General features: G+C 36.4%; 1 protein-coding gene across 1 annotated transcript in view; it reads right to left on the reverse strand.

The window, feature by feature from the left end:
* LOC311304559 (cytochrome P450 2K1-like) overlaps positions 1–17,736 on the reverse strand; it is a gene marked incomplete at its 3' end in the record, with an annotated part of 27,008 nt that extends 9,272 nt beyond the window's left edge. Inside the window, exons 1-7 of the mRNA XM_084431661.1 lie at positions 17,491–17,736; positions 17,255–17,417; positions 12,544–12,693; positions 2,341–2,501; positions 2,066–2,245; positions 269–410; positions 6–160 (exon numbers count right to left, since the gene is read on the reverse strand). Coding sequence (XP_084287787.1) covers positions 6–160; positions 269–410; positions 2,066–2,245; positions 2,341–2,501; positions 12,544–12,693; positions 17,255–17,417; positions 17,491–17,694 — 1,155 coding nt within the window. The 5' untranslated portion in view covers positions 17,695–17,736. The remainder of the gene's footprint in view (positions 1–5; positions 161–268; positions 411–2,065; positions 2,246–2,340; positions 2,502–12,543; positions 12,694–17,254; positions 17,418–17,490) is intronic.
* Between the last annotated feature and the right edge of the window lie 1,225 nt (positions 17,737–18,961).

The raw sequence follows: 18,961 nt of genomic DNA on the forward strand, positions 1-18,961 counted from the left end.
TGAACATCACAGCTGGTCTTATGAGGGACATTCATGGGCACAATATTAGCCAGTCTCTGGGTTTCATGAATCACTGCATCTGTATATGGTAAGTTCTTCCTGTCGTCCACCACTGGCTGACGTCCACCGATCACCCGGTCAATCTCCTCTTGAACTCGATCTGCATTATGGCATATTTTTGTGATTTACGAATCAAATGAATTCAGCTGATGTAAAAAAAAATAAACATCAGCTTGGGAACAAACACTTTAAATTACTGTGTTTTTACCCTGTATATGAGGGTATTTGGCCATGAGCATCAAACCCCAGCACAGAGTCGTTCCTGTCGTGTCAGTACCAGCACCAAATAGATTTCCCACCGTCATAAGAAGATTCTCCTGGTGAAAGTGTGTGTCCTCCTTACAGGATTGCTGACAAGTACAAATCCACAAAGCACAAATTTATCCTTTTATACGGATATTAAGATATATTCCCCCCGACCATTTCTGAACTTTTAACAAAGTGAATATGGAAAATAACATCACTATTAATTAAATGCTTTAGAAGTATTTTTCATTGTTAGTTTATGATAAATAACATAGTTAACTAATGGTAATTTTTTTTTTATCTTTTTGCAGTGTTCTCAAATATATTCATATTTCATTTTAATTAAATAACTATGTTCAATAATTAAAAAATAATAAAAAAATTATAAACTATTATTAGTTTTATAGTTTATTTTTAAATTACTTTTATAAACTACACAGTAAATTCCACAGTGTTAAATCAACACTGCTCAGAGCAAATATGGTCCCACTCTACAGAGTGTTAAAGTAACACTAAAGCGGTGTTAAAGTTAATGAGATAATTAAGTGATTAATTGAGTGATGATTGAGCATTATTGAAGACACCTGATGTTAACAAGCAGATTCACTGAAGGAGAAAATCTCAAATTGTAAGCCACCGTTATGGTGATGGGTGTTTGCTTTAGTTGGGCTCTTGACCCTTATATGTTTACTTTAGAGTTAGTTTGTCTGTTGTATCTGAGTTATAACTGCCAGATGAACAAAGAGAAAAAAAAGTGATCTGATGGTGTTGGTTATATTATGAAATTCATCATTTGAACTTGATCACTGAACTCATTATGATCCTTATTTCTGACTTCGATTTATGTTGTTGGTTACAAAATAACTGTGAATCTGCATAAATATCCAGAATTTTTTATATAATATAAAGGATTTCTTAAAAGTTGTTTAAAACAAAAAAATCTTTCCTTTAGGCACACACAGACGTCAAGATTCAGTCTATACATCTCAACAATGGTGACGAGCAGAATATTCAATTAGGGAAAGTAAATTAAATAGACAATTCAGATCATAATTTATTAATACCGCAATGCATGATGGGAGCCATTAATGAGTTGTGATTGGTGGCAGCCACTGCAACATGCTTTATTATTGTCACCATTGTTGAGATTCACAGGCTGATTATTGATGTCTGTGTTTCTAAATAAATTAATTTGAAAGTGTTTTGATCAGAACAATGTTTATGAAATATTTTGGATTATAAGTAAAGTATTGATAATCATATGCTGTTAAAATCACAAAGCTGCTGGTAACAAGTTAAACCAAACTATCTCAATAAGTTTCATTTTTCAGATCACAGCATGATTATGTCAAAACATAACCAACTCTATCAGATCACACTTTTACTTTGTTCATTTGACTGTTATACATCAATAACAGCAGACAAACAACAGTAAATTTTAAAGTAATCATATAAGGGTCAAGAGCCCAACTAAAGCAACTACCCATCACAATAATGGTAACTTACAATTTATGATTTTCTCCTTCAGTGATTCTGCTTGTTAACATCAGGTGTCTTCAATAATGCTCAATCATCACTAAATTAATCACTTAATTATCTCATTAACTTTAACACCGCTTTAGTGTTACTTTAACACTCTGTAGAGTGGGACCATATTTACTCTGAGCAGTGTTGATTTAACACTGTGGAATTTACTGTGTAGCTGATGATTACTTTTTACTTTCTCCTGTATTTCTATGGAACAAGGTGATTACTGTACCTCTTCGCTCTGTTTGCGGATGAGAAAGGAGTCGACAAAACCTCTGCGGTCGTGTGGATTCAGAGTCTCCAGCAGTCCAGTGATCAACTTTGTCATTTCTGCTCTATTTTTCAACACATTTCTTACCATAATCCTTTTGCTTTTGAGGAATGGACCCAACCACGGAAATATATTATAAAGCTACAAATACACACAGAGAAAAAAAATGCATGTTTTAATTATTTATTTTTTTAAATGAAGTCACCAAAAACATACAGTGAAACATACTTCCATACCATCATAGAAGCCGATCCACCAACTTGCATACTTTCACTTGCCCTGTCAACCATTTCTGTGAATTGAGGGTCTGTGTATTCAAATCTGCTGCCGTACACAATAGATGAGATGATGTTTGACACAGCGTAGTTCACAGGCTGTGTTGTGTCGAAGGGTTTCCCTGTGAAGAGCAAACAAATGTCTCTCAACGGATCCTTTAAAGTTTAAACTACCCAGCTAACAGACTTTTGTAATAAAAATGAAAAATTCTTTGTCTGATATTTAAACAGACATGTTGATCTGCTTTACTAATGCAGAAATGTTCTCCTACCTGCGATTACCTGAGATTGATTACTTTTTTATTTTTTTACCGATTACTGATTGATTGATTGATTGAATATTCAAGTTGGCAGTTATAAAACCTCTCATTAAGAAACCACAATTAGATCATAATAATCTAGCAAATTACAGACCCATTTCAAATATTCCATTTATGTCTAAAATACTAGAAAAAGTTGTGTCCGCTCAACTGTGCTCTTTCTTGCAAGAAAATGATATCTATGAAAAATTTCAGTCAGGATTCAGACCGCATCATAGCACAGAAACTGCGCTCGTTAAAATTACAAATGATTTACTTCTAGCTTCTGACCAAGGCTGTATCTCAATACTAGTTTTACTTGATCTTAGTGCTGCGTTCGACACTATAGATCACAAAATACTCTTAGATAGACTACAAAATTACACTGGTGTTCAGGGACAGGCATTAAACTGGTTTAGATCATACTTATCAGACCGCTACCATTTTGTCTGTTTAAATGGGGAAAAATCGAAGATAATGCCAGTAAACTATGGAGTGCCGCAAGGATCTGTGTAGGCCCTCTGCTATTCTCAATATATATGCTGCCACTTGGTAATATTATAAGAAAACATGGAATTAATTTCCACTGTTATGCTGATGACACTCAAATATATATTTCATCACGACCAGATGAAAACACTAAATTATCTAAATTGACAGAGTGTGTTAAAGATATAAAATACTGGATGACGTGTAATTTTCTGCTATTAAATTCAGCCTAAACCAGAAATTATAACCTTATTGGTAAAAAAAAACTGCCCACAAAACCTCTTACAATACAACTTTAATTTAGAAGGATGTCCTGTTACTTTATCCACTACAGTAAAAGACCTGGGTGTTATATTAGACCGCAACTTGTCTTTCGAAAATCATATTTCATATGTTACAAGAACAGCCTTTTTCCACCTTAGAAACATTGCTAAGCTACGTAACATGCTATCTCTTTCTGATGCAGAAAAGTTAGTTCATGCATTCATGACCTCGAGACTAGATTACTGTAATGCTTTATTAGCTGGTTGTCCTGCATCCTCAATAAACAAGCTACAGTTAGTACAAAAAAAAGGCTGCTAGAGTTCTTACTAGGTCAAGAAAATATGATTATATAACACCAATTCTATCATCTCTACATTGGTTACCTATAAAGTTCCGTACAAAGTAATACTAATGACCTATAAAGCCCTAAATGGTTTAGCTCCTGGGTATTTAACGGAACTTCTATCGCCCTACAATCCATCGCGCTCCTTAAGATCACTAAATTCGAGGCTTCTGGTCATTCCTAGGATATCTAAGTCCACAAAAGGAGGGAGGCCGTTTTCACATTTAGCTCCTAAACTCTGGAATGGCCTTCCTGATATCCCAGCAGGCACAGGATATAGACTGCAACGTCGGTCAGACGTTGGATTTTGGTTGAAAATGAAATGACGTATAAACCCAACGTTTGTTTAACGTCAAGCTCCAACATTGGGCAATCGTTGAATTTTGGTTGGAATAAACCAGACAAAAAGGTGAAATGCATGGCCGTACACTTATTACCAGCTTCACTTAAAACTAACCAGATTTACTTTATTTAATTTTCGTTTTAATGAAATCATATTTTGTATTTTAAAGTCACCATGATGGTGGTTAGCATTTGCTTTAGTTGTGTTCTTGACCCTTGTCTCTTTAATATGAAAATATCTCTGGCTGCTATAATTGAGTGTTTATAAAGCACAATTGTTGTAACAAAAAAAAGTCATGAGATCAGGTGGTGTTGGCTGATTATGATGATGATATCATCATGTAATTGCCTGAATCCCTGATCTTATTCAGTGTCTAATGCTTTGATTATATAGGACTTGAGGTTTTAATATGGTTTTATTCATAATAGAAGTAATTTGAATCTTCAGCACATCAAGCAATGTTGTTAATAAAATACTTGGTTATTAAAAACTATTTAGTGCACAAAAACCTTTCATCTATGTCAGTACTTAGATGCACACAGACATCAAGACACAGCATATGAATCTCAACAATGGTGACAATCAGCATGCAGCATTTCATTGATTGTCACCATTGTTGAGAGTCATACACTGATTCTTGATGGCTAAGTAATAATGTAAAGAGAAAAGTTTAATGCATTAAAAGGTTTTAAAATCCTCTATATTATTCGGTAAACAACATTGCTCTCGTGCTGTAAAAATAACCATTATAAAACATTAAAAATACACAGTCCTTTATAATCAAAACATTCGACACTGAATATGATCAGGGATTCATCAATATCACCTGATTTCAATTTCTCTAAACTATTTTACCACAACAATTGTGCTTTAAAAACACAATTATAGCAGCCAGAGAAAAATTTATACTAAGAAGTCAAGAGTCCAACTAAAGCAAACGCTAAACACCATCATGGTGACTTTAAAAATACAACTTGATTTCATTCAAACGAACATTAAAGCTACAATATGCAAGAATTTTTGGCCTCTAGAGGGCGCTACATTCCAAACAACAACAACGGCGTAGCTTGACGATGTGAAGGAGCGTGGAATGATGGGAACTGTCGTTTTAAACTCCACCGTGGATGTAAATCAGTCAGATGGGAATCGAAAAATCATGTTCATGGATGAGGTTAAGTTCTTTTTTTATAATGACATGCTTTTTGTGGCGAGGGGGGCGTGGTTCAGCGCGGTCTGTAATAGGGATGGGCGATATATCGCATCACATGTTATGCGCGTCTCATCAGTAAAGCCGGTTCCCTTGATTAGTGGTAAATCGCCATCACCTGCTTTCAGATGGAGCGGCATTTAGGGCTGATGAGATAATTAAGTGATTAATTTAGTGATGATTGAGCATTATTGAAGACACTGATGTTAACAAGCAGAATCACTGAAGAAGAAAATCACAAATTGTAAGTTACCATTAAGGTGATGGGTGTTTGCTTTAGTTGGGCTCTAGACCATTATATATATATATATTTATATTTACTGTTGTTTGTCTGCTGTTATTGATTTATAACAGTTAAATGAACAAAGTAAAATGTTATCTTATAGTATTGGTTATGTTTTGACATGATCATGCTGTGATCTGAAAAGGAAACTTATTGAGATAGAGTGGTTTAACTTGTTAACAGCAGCTTTGTGATTCTAATCTACAGCATATGATTATTAGTACTTTACTTATAATTCTAAATATGTAATAAACATTGTTCTGATCAAAAGACATTCAGATAAATTCATTTGAAACACAGACATCAATAATCAGCCTGTGAATCTCAACAATGGTGACAATAATAAAGCATGTTGCAGTGGCTACCACCAATCACAGCTCATTAATGGTTCCCATCATGCATTGCGGTATGAATAAATTATGATCTGAATTGTCTATGTAATTTACTTTTCCTAATTGAATATTCGGCTCCTCACCATTGTTGAGATGCATAGACTGAATCTTGAAATCTGTGTGTGCCTAAAAGACTGATTTTTTTTAAATCAACTTTTAAGAAATCCTTTATATTATATTAAAAAATTTGGGCAAGAATGCAGATTCACAGTTATGCTGTAACCATCAACATAACCCGAAATCAGAAAGAAGAATTTTAAGGAGTTCAGTGATCAAGTTCATATGATGATTGTCATAATATAACCAACACCATTTGATCACGTTTTTCTTTGTTCAACTGGCAATTATATTTCAGATATAACAGCCAAACAAAATCTAAAGTAAACATTTAAGGGTCTAGAGCCCAACTAAAGCAACCATTGATCGTCATAACGGTACAATTTGAGATTTTCTCCTTCAGTGATTCTGCTTGTTATCATCTGGTGTCTTCAATAATGTTCAATCATCACTAAATTAATCACTTAATTAGATCATTAACTTAAACACTCTTGAGTGTGGACTCATACACTCCCAGGAGTGTTAATTTAACACTGGAGTTTTTGCTGTGAACAAAGAGCCGTAGTTAACTGACAAGCTGAGCCATATCGCATTAATTATAGCTGGCGATACGTCCGCGATATTAATGCGATATGGCTCAGCTTGTCAGTTAACTACGGCTCTTTGTAGTAAATGCCGCTCCATCTGAAAGCAGGTGATGGCGATTTACTACTAATCAAGGGAACCGGCTTTACTGACGAGATGCGCATAACAATATTGTGCGATATATCGCCCATCCCTAGTCTGTAATGGGAGAGAGAAGAGACGAGCAAGTAGGTCAGGTGCAAATGACGAACACCTGTGTCTTATTGCCGTGATCCGCATGGAGAGACCGCTTATAAGCCGCGCGCTGGAACGAGAGAGAGAGACTGAAGAGAAAATTGGACGCAGAGAAAGAAAACCGGTGGATCCGAGCTCTCATTTTTGAACTGTTTTGTGCCGTCACGGTTGCCACGGTGAATGCGCGTTGTGCACGACTTTTGTTTGTTTTGCTTTATTTTAATAAAGTACGAGTCCCAGTCACGCCAACCCGTCTTCTTCCTTCCTGACTCTTGAACCTCATCACACTTGTATTTCATTAAAATGAATTAACCGTAAGGTTTAATACTAAATTGGTTATCATAGATGTTACTGTATGTCGAATTCATTGTTGTGATAACGCTGCGCAGTTTTACGTGTTCTAAACAATTGTTGTAAAAGTACATTCGAACATACCCGCATCATTTGCCAAAATACTGATTAATCTTTATGTATAACACATGCTATATTTATTTACATGGCCATAAACACCAGACGTGATAAACAATGTCAATAAACTAAACACAAATCTAAAGCAATATATACTTCCCTTACATAAACATAACTATTACCGAATGCTACATTTGGAAAATATAAAATTAAGCATACTTTGTCGACAGAACCAGCTGCAATCGGTAAAGAATAATTGTGTTCCATAACGACTGCAAGAAGCAAGCTAACGTCTGTTGCTTGATAGACGCTACAACTACAACTTCCGCATTTGTCCAGGCCTGCGTCCCAATGTGCATACTATCCATCCTAAATAGTATGTGACATTAGTAATTGTCAATACTATTTAGGGCAGATAGGGTGGATAGTATGCAGATTGGGACGCAGGGCAGGACTCCACGCAGGACGAGCGGAAACCGAGGGTAACGCGGATATGATGCAATTGACTGGCGACTCCCAGCTCCCCCCTGCTCTAACGCCCCGTTTCCTTGGTTAAAATCGCAATTTTCTCACGATTTAAAAATAGTTGGAAACATTTGGGATATTGTAAGTAATCAACTTAACAAAATATATAACACTGGCCTTGAGATTATGGGATATTTTAATGCAGAATTCTTGCATATTGTACCTTTAAATAAAGTCAGTCTGGTTAGTAATAAGTGAAGCTGGTAATGCTGTTTGTGGAGTTGTTTACTCCTCCTCTGCTGAGATCTTCACAGATTTAATGTGCTGCCATGCATGTCACATTTTTTTGCAGTGCTTATTCCAACCAAAATTCAACATCTGTCTGAGGTTGGAGCTTGACGCCAAACAAATGTTGGGTTTAGACGTCAACCTGACTTTCATTTTCAACCAAAATATGACGTCTGACTGACGTTGGATTAGTTGGAGTCCAACGTCTTCCTGACGTCACATTGACGTACTGTGCCTGCTGGGATTGTTCGAGGCTCAGACTCGCTGTCCCAGTTTAAAACTAGATTAAAGACACATCTCTTTAGCCAAGCATTCACATTACCTTTTATACTACAGTTGAATCAGATTGAATGCATTAACATTATGAACAGCAGCTACGCTAATTTTTTCCCATCTGCTTTTCTAGCGTCCCGAGGTAAATACAGATCGTCAGCTCCAGTTTGTATCCAGCTTCCCATGGAAACTACAGATGCCCCAACACCCGTGCAGAGACGACTCGACGCTGGCGATATGTTTATGCCCTAAATTAATACATGATTAACTAACTAAATTTTTCTATGTACATTTCTGAAATATGAGCCCAACTGCCCAACTGAAGGAAACACTCATCACCATAATGGTGATCATACATTTTCAATAAATCGTCAACATCTAAACCTCTGTTAATTCTCAATAAGACCTTCTGTAGACGTCAGACAGAAATAAAGTCAGTCTGGTTAGTAATAAGTGAAGCTGGTAATGCTGTTTATGGAGTTGTTTAATCCTCCTCTGCTGAGAACTTGTTGACAGCAGGTGTTCATCATCAATGCCCAATCATCACTTAATTAATCACTTTAAGTATCTCATTAACTTTAACTCTGATTCAGAGTTATTTTAACTCTCTGTAGAGAGGGACCAAATGTTCTCTGAACAGAGTTAATTTAACTCTGGGGATTTTGCTGTGTAGTGTATTCTTTTTTACAGTGTATCTGAATAAAATTGTAGTTTGTGTTCTTATTATTCTTTCAAAAGATGATTGAAAGGATGTTTCAGGAACATCATGCTAACCTTTAAATAACCTTCTAGTAACATTAAGGAAACTGGACATTTTTATGTTCTTGGAATGTTACCCAGTCAACATGTTGATCTCACAGTGATCTCTCCATATGACCACAATGTGAGTTCACAGTGAGCTAAAAGTGTAACCGCACTGTGCACTCACTGTGTGCTCATATTATGGACACAATTAGTAGTAAATCACCATCACCTGCTTTGAGATGAACCGGCATTTAGGGCTGGGGAGATAATTAAGTGATTCATTTAGTGATGATTGAGCATTATTGAAGACACCTGATGTTAACAAGCAGAATCACTGAAGGAGAAAATCACAAATTGTAAGTTACCATTAAGGTGATGGGTGTTTGCTTTAGTTGGGCTCTAGACCATTATATGTTTACTTTAATATTTACTGTTGTTTGTCTGCTGTTATTGATTTATAACAGTTAAATGAACAAAGTAAAATATTATTTTATAGTGTTGGTTATGTTTTGACAATCATGCTGTGATCTGAAAAAGGAAACTTATTGAGATGGTTTGGATTAAACTGTTAGCTGCAGTTTAGTGATTCTTCAGCCTATGATTATCAATACTTTACTTATAATTCAAAATATTTAATAAACATTGTTCTGATCAAAAGACATTCAGATAAATTCATTTAAAACACAGACATCAATAATCAGCCTGTGAATCTCAACAATGGTGACAATAATAAAGCATGTTGCAGTGGCTGCCACCAATCACAACTCATTAATGGCTCCCATCATGCATTGCGGTATGAATAAATTATGATCTGAATTGTCAATTTACTTTTCCTAATTGAATATTCTGCTCCTCACCATTGTTGAGATGCATAGACTGAATCTTGACATCTGTGTGTGCCTAAAAAACCGACTTTTTTTTTTACAACTTTTTAGAAATCCTTTATATTATATCAAAAATTCTGGGCATTTAACCAACAACATAAATCGAAGTCAGAAAGAAGGATTTTAATGAGTTCAGTGATCAAGTTCAAATGATGATTGTCATAATATAACCAACACCATCAAATCACTTTTTTCTTTGTTCAATTGGTGATTATAATTCAGAAACAACAGACAAACAAAATCTAAAGTTAACAATATATGGGTCTAGAGCCCAACTAAAGCAACCATTGATCGTCATAACGGTAACTTACAATTTGTGATTTTCTCCTTCAGTGATTCTGCTTGTTATCATCAGGTGTCTTCAATAATGTTCAATCATCACTAAATTAATCACTTAATTATCTCATTAACTTTAACACTCTTGAGTGTGGACTCATACACTCCCAGGAGTGTTAAATTAACACTGGAGTTTTGCAGTGTACAAAGAGCCGTAGTTAACTGACAAGCTGAGCCATATCGCATTAATTATCGCTAGCAATACGTCCGCAATATTAATGCGATATGGCTCAGCTTGTCAGTTAACTACGGTTCTTTGTAGTAAATGCCGCTCCATCTGAAAGCAGGTGATGGCGATTTACTACTAATCAAGGAACCAGCTATACTGACGAGATGCGCATAACAATATCGCGATTTAAAGCGCTCAGCCCTAAGACCAAAGAGCCCAACTACAGCAAACACTGACCTCTACAATGGTGACCAAACCAAACTCTTCAAACAAACTTCAACATGTAAACCTCTTAAACATAATTTCTAAACATCGAAACTTCCCGCTATAACTGTCTAAGAATGTTAGGGGGGATAATGTTCTATCACCCACTGCGCAATGTGACGTCGAAGTGACGTAATTTTCATGTAATTTTTGGACGTCCAAATTTGGTCCATTGAAGGGGTTGTTTTGTAACGGCAGGCGACGTCTTTTTTCGACGTCTTCCGCACGTCTAATGTTGACGTCCGTCCACAAAAGTTTGTTTGTGGGAAGAGTCGGCTTGCTGTGGATTGTGTGTTTTATTAGATATGTCTTTTACACACACACACACACACACACACACACACACACACACACACACACACACACACACACACACACACACACACACACACACACACACACTTCTTGTTTTACCTGGGAATCAAACTCGTGATCTTATGTTCCAAGCGCCAACGCTCTACTGTTTGAGCTACAGCATCAGACTTTTATATGCATCTCCAGTTATCAGTCTAAACATGTTGAACAATGATTATTAAATCAAACAACACAATTGTTGATAATTTAGGCTAAAAATAGGTTCGGCACTTATCGCGGTTTGGAAAGAAACTGCATCTTGCAGTACATTTTAAATATAGCGATTTGAAAACGTGGATGGAGCAGTGAATAGGTTCAGTACACAGCAAAATGACATGACAAACTTGCGTTTTGGAAAAGAGCTCTTCATTTGTAAATTAAATTTCCTGCACCTGTCATAGACGTCCAAATGACGTCCAAAAAAATTACCCAGTTCAGGTCCAATGTTGAACGTAAATATGACGTCCAAGTTGGGTCATGGTTGGACGTCCAAATAGTGGACCTAGTTTGGACGTCGAAAAAAATTACCCAGTTCAAAGGTCCAATGTTGAACGTAAATATGACGTCCAAGTTGGGTCATGGTTGGACGTCCAAATAGTGGACCTAGTTTGGACGTCGAAAAAAATTACCCAGTTCAAAGGTCCAATGTTGAACGTAAATATGACGTCCAAGTTGGGTCATGGTTGGACGTCCAAATAGTGGACCTAGTTTGGACGTCAAAAAAAATTACCCAGTTCAAAGGTCCAATGTTGAACGTCAATATGACGTCCAAGTTGGGTCATGGTTGGACGTCCAAATAGTGGACCTAGTTTGGACGTCGAAAAAAATGACCCAGTTCAAAGGTCCAATGTTGAACGTCAATATGACGTCCAAGTTGGGTCATGGTTGGACGTCCAAATAGTGGACCTAGTTTGGACGTCGAATAGATGTCCAGAACTGGTCATGGACCGACGGACCCAATATAGACATGATCTGCACGTCTATCCGACGTCCAATGTTTAGTGGGCAATGTCATCACTAAACATGTTTGAAATGTTTATAGAGAGTGTTATCCTACCTTTTAGCAGAACATTCTGGTTACAAAAATAAAATTAGCTACAGAAAATATTAAAAATTAAAAATAGAAAAACATAACATAATGCTCTCAAAACATTCATAGAACAATAACATTTCTAGCTGGGATGAGCTCATATTGTGGTCATAGTTTGAGCACACAGTGAGAGCGCTGTGAGGTTACACTTTTAGAACACTGTGAACTCAGATTGCTGGCGTTGTGACCACATGGTGACATCACTGTGAGATCATAGTGTTGACTGGGTAGAAAATCAACATTCCTAGAATGTGGAATTTTAAATCAAAATTAAGTTGAAAGAACGTTTGAAGAACATTATTCCTCTAACGTCAAGAACGTTCTTATAACAAAATTATGTTAGCTGGGTAAGAGCATGATTGCAGATGTCCATAAATGTGTTTCAGCTTGTACCTTCAAACTTATCAAACTCTCCTTTCAGATACTGAATTTCCTCTATGATTTTCTCTTCACTTCCTCTCTTGCCCATCCCGAAGTCCCGCAGGTTGCTGAGAGTGAAGCGTCGCATCTCTCTCCAGCTCTCTCCATTGGAAAAGAGGATTCCTGATCAACACAGAAAGAACCAACCGTTCACAAGTCTAGAAATTAGAAATGGGAAATTCCCAATCAGATATTTTCTTACTATGCATTTGGCTGCACTAAACTTATAGCAGTTAAGCAACAATAAGCAGAATATAGCTGCAAAGAGGCAATTATCAGGGCCAAGCACAATTAACACGATAAGTCATGCCAACATGGCTGTGAGCATCAGACCAACTGCAACAATGAGCAATTCAAGACATATTAAGACCATTTTAGGCAAAATGGCTGAAACATCACAAGTAAAATCATTTGATTTAATGGTTCATCACTTTTGACCAATAGATGGCGTTGTGACTAAAAAATTGTGGTGTGGTCAGTATAAACTGGCAATTATACATGCAAAGTTTTGGTGTTTGGTGTTGATGCGTTATACGAAAACGGTTTTGTCTATCGACATGAAATCCATACTTTTTTGTTGGCACAATCTGAAGATGATCTGACTAGAATGTGGAGGAAATCAGACAAACGGTCTAAGAAGAGTTTGAATAAGTAGGTTTAAATTTTATTTATTTTTTAAATCTAAATGGCAGACAGGAAGTTTGGCCAAATATGGCTAAATTGGTATTTATGTTCTCGGCATGATCCACGGAATCATTGGGTCTGAATTCATTACAATAGGCTAATGAAATCTAAAGTTATTAGCATTTTTTGGAATATGCTGGGAAAATTGGGATTCATGCTGCACCTAACCAGAGGTGGGAAATCCAGGGCCCAATGAGTAGAAGTCCTGCCATATGTTTATTCCACCCATGAACTCAGTCAGCTGATTTCTTGTAGAAGTCTGACAGAAATAAAGTCAGTCTGGTTAGTAATAAGTGAAGCTGGTAATGCTGTTTGTGGAGTTGTTTAATCCTCCTCTGCTGAGATCTTCACAGATTTAATGTCTTCTTTTCTATTCAGTTGATTTCATCTGAGGCTGTGGCTGAAATTACTCCATATTTAATAAACACAGATTTTGTGGCTCAGATAAGGTCCAGTTCTGGTTTATTTCTTTGCTCTTGGCTGACATGTGGCATTGCTATGCAGAGGTGTAAAGTCCAGGTTCAGAAAGTAAAAGTCCTCCTCAGTATTTTGTTCCAATCACCTGGATTTGCTAATTCAGACAGGAGAGAGAACTAATTAGTGAAATCAGCTGACTGAGTTCATGGGTGGAATAAATATATGGCAGGACTTCAACTCATTGGGCCCTGGATTTCCCACCTCTGCACCTAACCTGAAGAGATTTTTGGCCAAAGAGTTCAGAAGTTATAAGCAAAAATAGCCATTTTTCATATTGACTTCATATTTACATATCTACTTTCATACCACTAGGAGGCACTGCGCAAAAATTGTGCCAAATCTTTCGAAAAATTTTAATTTGCAAAAATATTTTCAAATTGTAGGGATCAAATTGTCTTGGGCCAAGGAATCAGAACAAAAAAAAATTGTTTCTAGCCCTTACGGTTCAAATGTTATTAACATAAACATGAGTGCAAATTTGGACAGTTGATGGCGCTAGACGGATTGAGTTTGAGACACCAAACTTGCTATGGTGACAGGTCAGACTGTCCTCTATTTATGTGCCAAATTTCATAACTTTCCCACGAGCAGTTCTATGTGGTGACATAGACTTCCAGAGTGAAAGAAGAATAATAATAACGACAACGATCACCTTTGGTGCTTGGCCCCTAAAAACTAACCAACACAATGAGATGCCAGCACAGCTTTCATTTATGCTACATAACAAACAGCATAGCACTCAACACACTTGGGGCCAGATTTACTAAACAGGGCAAATTAACATGAGAGCGCAATTCCAAAAAAGCACAGATGGGAGTGGAAAGTTCTGCATGTGATCTACTGATGACGCTCACATTGAAAAATACAGACACATCATTTCCATATCATTTCCATAATGACCAGTCTACCAAGAACTAGGGCTGGGCGATATATCGCACGATATTGCTATGCGCATCTCATCAGTAAAGCCGGTTCCTTGATAAGTAGTAAATCGCCATCACCTGCTTTCAGATGGAGCGGCATTTACTACAAACAGCCGTAGTTAACTGACAAGCTGAGCCATATCGCATTAATATCGCGGACGTATCGCCAGCGATAATTAATGCGATATGGCTCAGCTTGTCAGTTAACTACGGCTCTTTGTACACAGCAAAAACTCCAGTGTTAATTTAACACTCCTGGGAGTGTATATGAGTCCACACTCAAGAGTGTTGAAGTTAATGAGATAATTAAGTGATTAATTTAGTGATGATTGAGCATTATTGAAGACACCTGATGTTAACAAGTAGAATCACTGAAGGAGAAAAGCACAAATTGTAAGCCACCGTTATGGTGATGGGTGTTTGCTTTAGTTGGGCTCTTGACCCTTATGTGTTTTCTTTAGATTTTGTTTGGCTGCTGTATCTGAGTTATAACTGCCAGATGAGCAAAGAAAAAAGTGATCTGATGGTGTTGGTTATATTATGACAATCATCATTTGAACTTGATCAGTGAACTCATTAAGATCCTTCTTTCTGACTTCGATTTTTGTTATTGATTACAGCATAACTGTGATTCTGCATAAATGCCCAGAATTTGAAATATAATATAAAGGATTTCTTAAAAGTTGTTTAAAAATATTTATAAATCATACTTTTAGGCACACATAGACATAAAGATTCAGTCTATGCATCTCAACAATGGTGACGAGCAGAATGTTCAATTAGGAAAAGTAAATTACATAGACAATTCAGATCATAATTTATTCATACCGCAATGCATGATGGGAGCCATTAATGAGTTGTGATTGGTGGCAGCCACTGCAACATGCTTTATTATTGTCACCATTGTTGAGATTCACAGGCTGATTATTGATGTCTGTGTTTCTAAATAAATTCATTTGAAAGTCTTTTGATCAGAACAAAGTTTATTAAATATTTTGGATTATAAGTACTGATAATCAAATGCTGTAGAATCACAAAGCTGCTGCTAAAAAGATAAACCAAACTATCTCAATAAGTTACATTTTTCAGATCACAGCATGATTATGTCAAAACATAACCAACACCTTCAGATCACGCTTCACTTTGTTCTTTAAATGTTATAAATCAATAACAGCAGACAAACAACAGTACTTTTTAAATTAACCATATAAGGGTCAAGAGCCCAACTAAAGCAAATACCCATCACCATTACGGTGACTTGCAAAATTGACTTACTTTCAAATGACTTTATCAAGAAACACAGACATCAATAATCAGCCTGTGAATCTCAACAATGGTGACAATAATAAATCATGTTGCAGTGGCTGCCACCAATCACAACTCATTAATGGCTCCCATCATGCATTGCGGTATGAATAAATTATGATCTGAATTGTCTATGTAATTTACTTTTCCCTAATTTAATATTCTGCTCCTCACCATTGTTGAGATGCATAGACTTAATTTTGACGTCTGTGTGTGCCTAAAAGGAAATTTTTTTTTTTTAACAACTTTAAAGAAATCCTTTATATTATATCTAAAATTCTGGGCATTTATGCAGAATCACAGTTATTCTGTAAGCAACAATATAAATCTACGTCAGAAAGAAGGATATTAATGAGTTCAGTGATCAAGCTCAAATGATGATTGTCATAATATAACCAACACCATCAGATCACTTTTCTCTTTGTTCAACTGGCGGTTAACTCAGATACAGCAGCCTAACAAAATCTAAAGTACTCATAAAAGAGTCAAGAGCCCAACTAAAGCAAATACCCATCACAATAATGGTAACTTACAATTTGTGATTTTCTCCTTCAGTGATTCTGCTTGTTAACATCAGGTGTCTTCAATAATGTTCAATCATCACTAAATTAATCACTTAATTATCTCATTAACTTCAATACTCTTGAGTGTGGACTCATATACACTCCCAGGAGTGTTAATTTAACACTGGAGTTTTTGCTGTGTACAAAGAGCCGTAGACAAGCTGAGCCATATCGCATTAAATATCGTTGGCGATACGTCTGCGATATTAATGCGATATGGCTCAGCTTGTCAGTTAACTACGGCTCTTTGTAGCAAATGCCGCTCCATCTGAAAGCAGGTGAAGGCGATTTACTACTAATCAAGGAACCGGCTTTACTGAAGAGATGCGCATAACAATATCGTGCGATATATCGCCCAGCCCTACCAAGAACAGTGCAAATGGTTTAAGACATGCTTTTTTTGGGTGGTAAATAATGGCGTAAATACCAGTAAATTGACTAGGTCAAACCTTAGTAAATCATCTTGCATGATTCATTAATACTTTCCTCGCATTAATTTTGCTTTGAAAGAGATACTCCAACAAATGCAATAAGGTCAGCTGCAAAATGAACTGTGCCCGCACGCATTTTTTTCAGCGCTATTTTTTCAATGTGTGTCTTTAGTTAATCCTGAGAGTAGTTTTTTAATGGCAAAAAAGGGTTTGCGCTGTCACAGGCTGTAAGTAAATCTGGCCCTTGGATGATAAATTAAGAACTGATTTAAATGCAAACACAGCATTCAGTTATTCTTACCATGACCATCGGCAAATATCCTGAAAACTGGTGTAACATCTCGCTCCCCAAACTCTTCTGCGTAGTTCACAAGAGCTTCTTTAACGATTTTGTGTCCAGCTAATACCACAACTTTTTTAGGACCCAAAAACACTTGGAAAACATCCCCGTAGGTTCTGGACAGCTGGAGGACACAAAGAAAGTAATATGTTAAATGTTACTATTATTGTTGAAATGTGCCTATGTCAAGTTCTCACCTCACAAAGGGTGTCAAAGGGTCTCTTGAGGTCAAGGGTCAGCAGGTTCCCCAGCAGTGGCAGAGGTTTGGGTCCCGGTGGCTCTTTCCCCTCTTTCTGAGATCTGGATCCAGAGGAAAGCAAATACAAAAACAGAAGCAACAGCAAAGCACCCAGTAATGTACCTGTGCTGAGAAACTGCAGAAGTGCCTCGATTACAGCCATTTTCTCTCTCAGCTTCTGAACTGATGCACTCGCAGATTTAAAGCCGATGTGTAAGGGAGGGACCTTGTGTGATCCTAAACAAACTTTTAAAATACATGAGAATAAAGGGTTTATGTGGTTACATCAGCATGTATGTGACACCCTGTGGTGAATCATTAACTTTTATTAGCTTGTTAAAACAACACAGGAACATTATTCAAGCAATAAAGCCTTAAAAGCAAAACATTTGGTTTAACACAATCTTTGCTCCAATATAATTTAATTTACATCATTAAAGCAGCCCTTTTGGTTTATATATTATGCACTTTCCCAACAATGCACAGCAAAGCAGGGCTGAACTGTGACACACAGAGATACTGCAAAACTCATTAATGGTTCCCATTATGCATTGCGGTATGAATAAATTATGATCTGAATTGTCTTAGTAATTTCTTTTTCCTAATTGAATATCCTGTTTGTCACCATTGTTGAGATTCATACACTGATTCTTGATGTCTGTGTGCCTAAAAGGAAGTTTTTTTTTTTCATAACTTTTTTAAATTCCTTTGGAATATATTGAAAAATCTGGATCTTATGCTGTTTAATCACAGTAACCAATGCTGTATATAAGTTAATGCTGCAGAAATAAGGCTCTGAATGAGTTCAGAGATTCAGGTCAAAACATTACACCAACTGAAATCTAATGTTAATAGTTTAAGGGTCAATAGCCCAACTTAAGCAAATACTGACCACCATAATGGTGACTTAAACATTTAGATTTTCTCCTTCAGTGATTCTGCTTGTTAACATCAGGTATCTTCAATAATGGTCAATCATCAATCAATTAAGCTCTTAATTAGCTCTTTAACTTTAACACTGCTTCAGTGTTATTTAACACTCATATTTTAACACGTATACACTCTTGTCATCTCAGGCTTCAATAATATCCTCAAAACATTTTAAGAACGTTGATTTTTTAATGGTCCTCCTCTGTTATTATGGAACATTGTGTCAATGTTTTATTGAGAATATTGTATAATCTGTTATCTCAACAATATTCCCAAAACATCCTCAAAATGTTACAGTTAAAATGTTATATTTTAGTTTACATTTAACCTTATTGGAACATTATTTGAAATGATAAAACATTCTTTGAACATTACATTCAAATGTTTTCTTTAAAACATTAACCAAACTTGTAGGGAATGTTAGCCAAAGTTCTGAGAACGTTCCCTGCTAGCTGGGTAGATGTGTTTGCTGTACGGCTTAAGAAGACCTTAGACTTTCT

This window comes from Rutilus rutilus, assembly GCF_951802725.1.
Source record: "Rutilus rutilus genome assembly, chromosome: 1".
In the NCBI taxonomy this organism is placed as follows: domain Eukaryota; kingdom Metazoa; phylum Chordata; class Actinopteri; order Cypriniformes; family Leuciscidae; genus Rutilus; species Rutilus rutilus.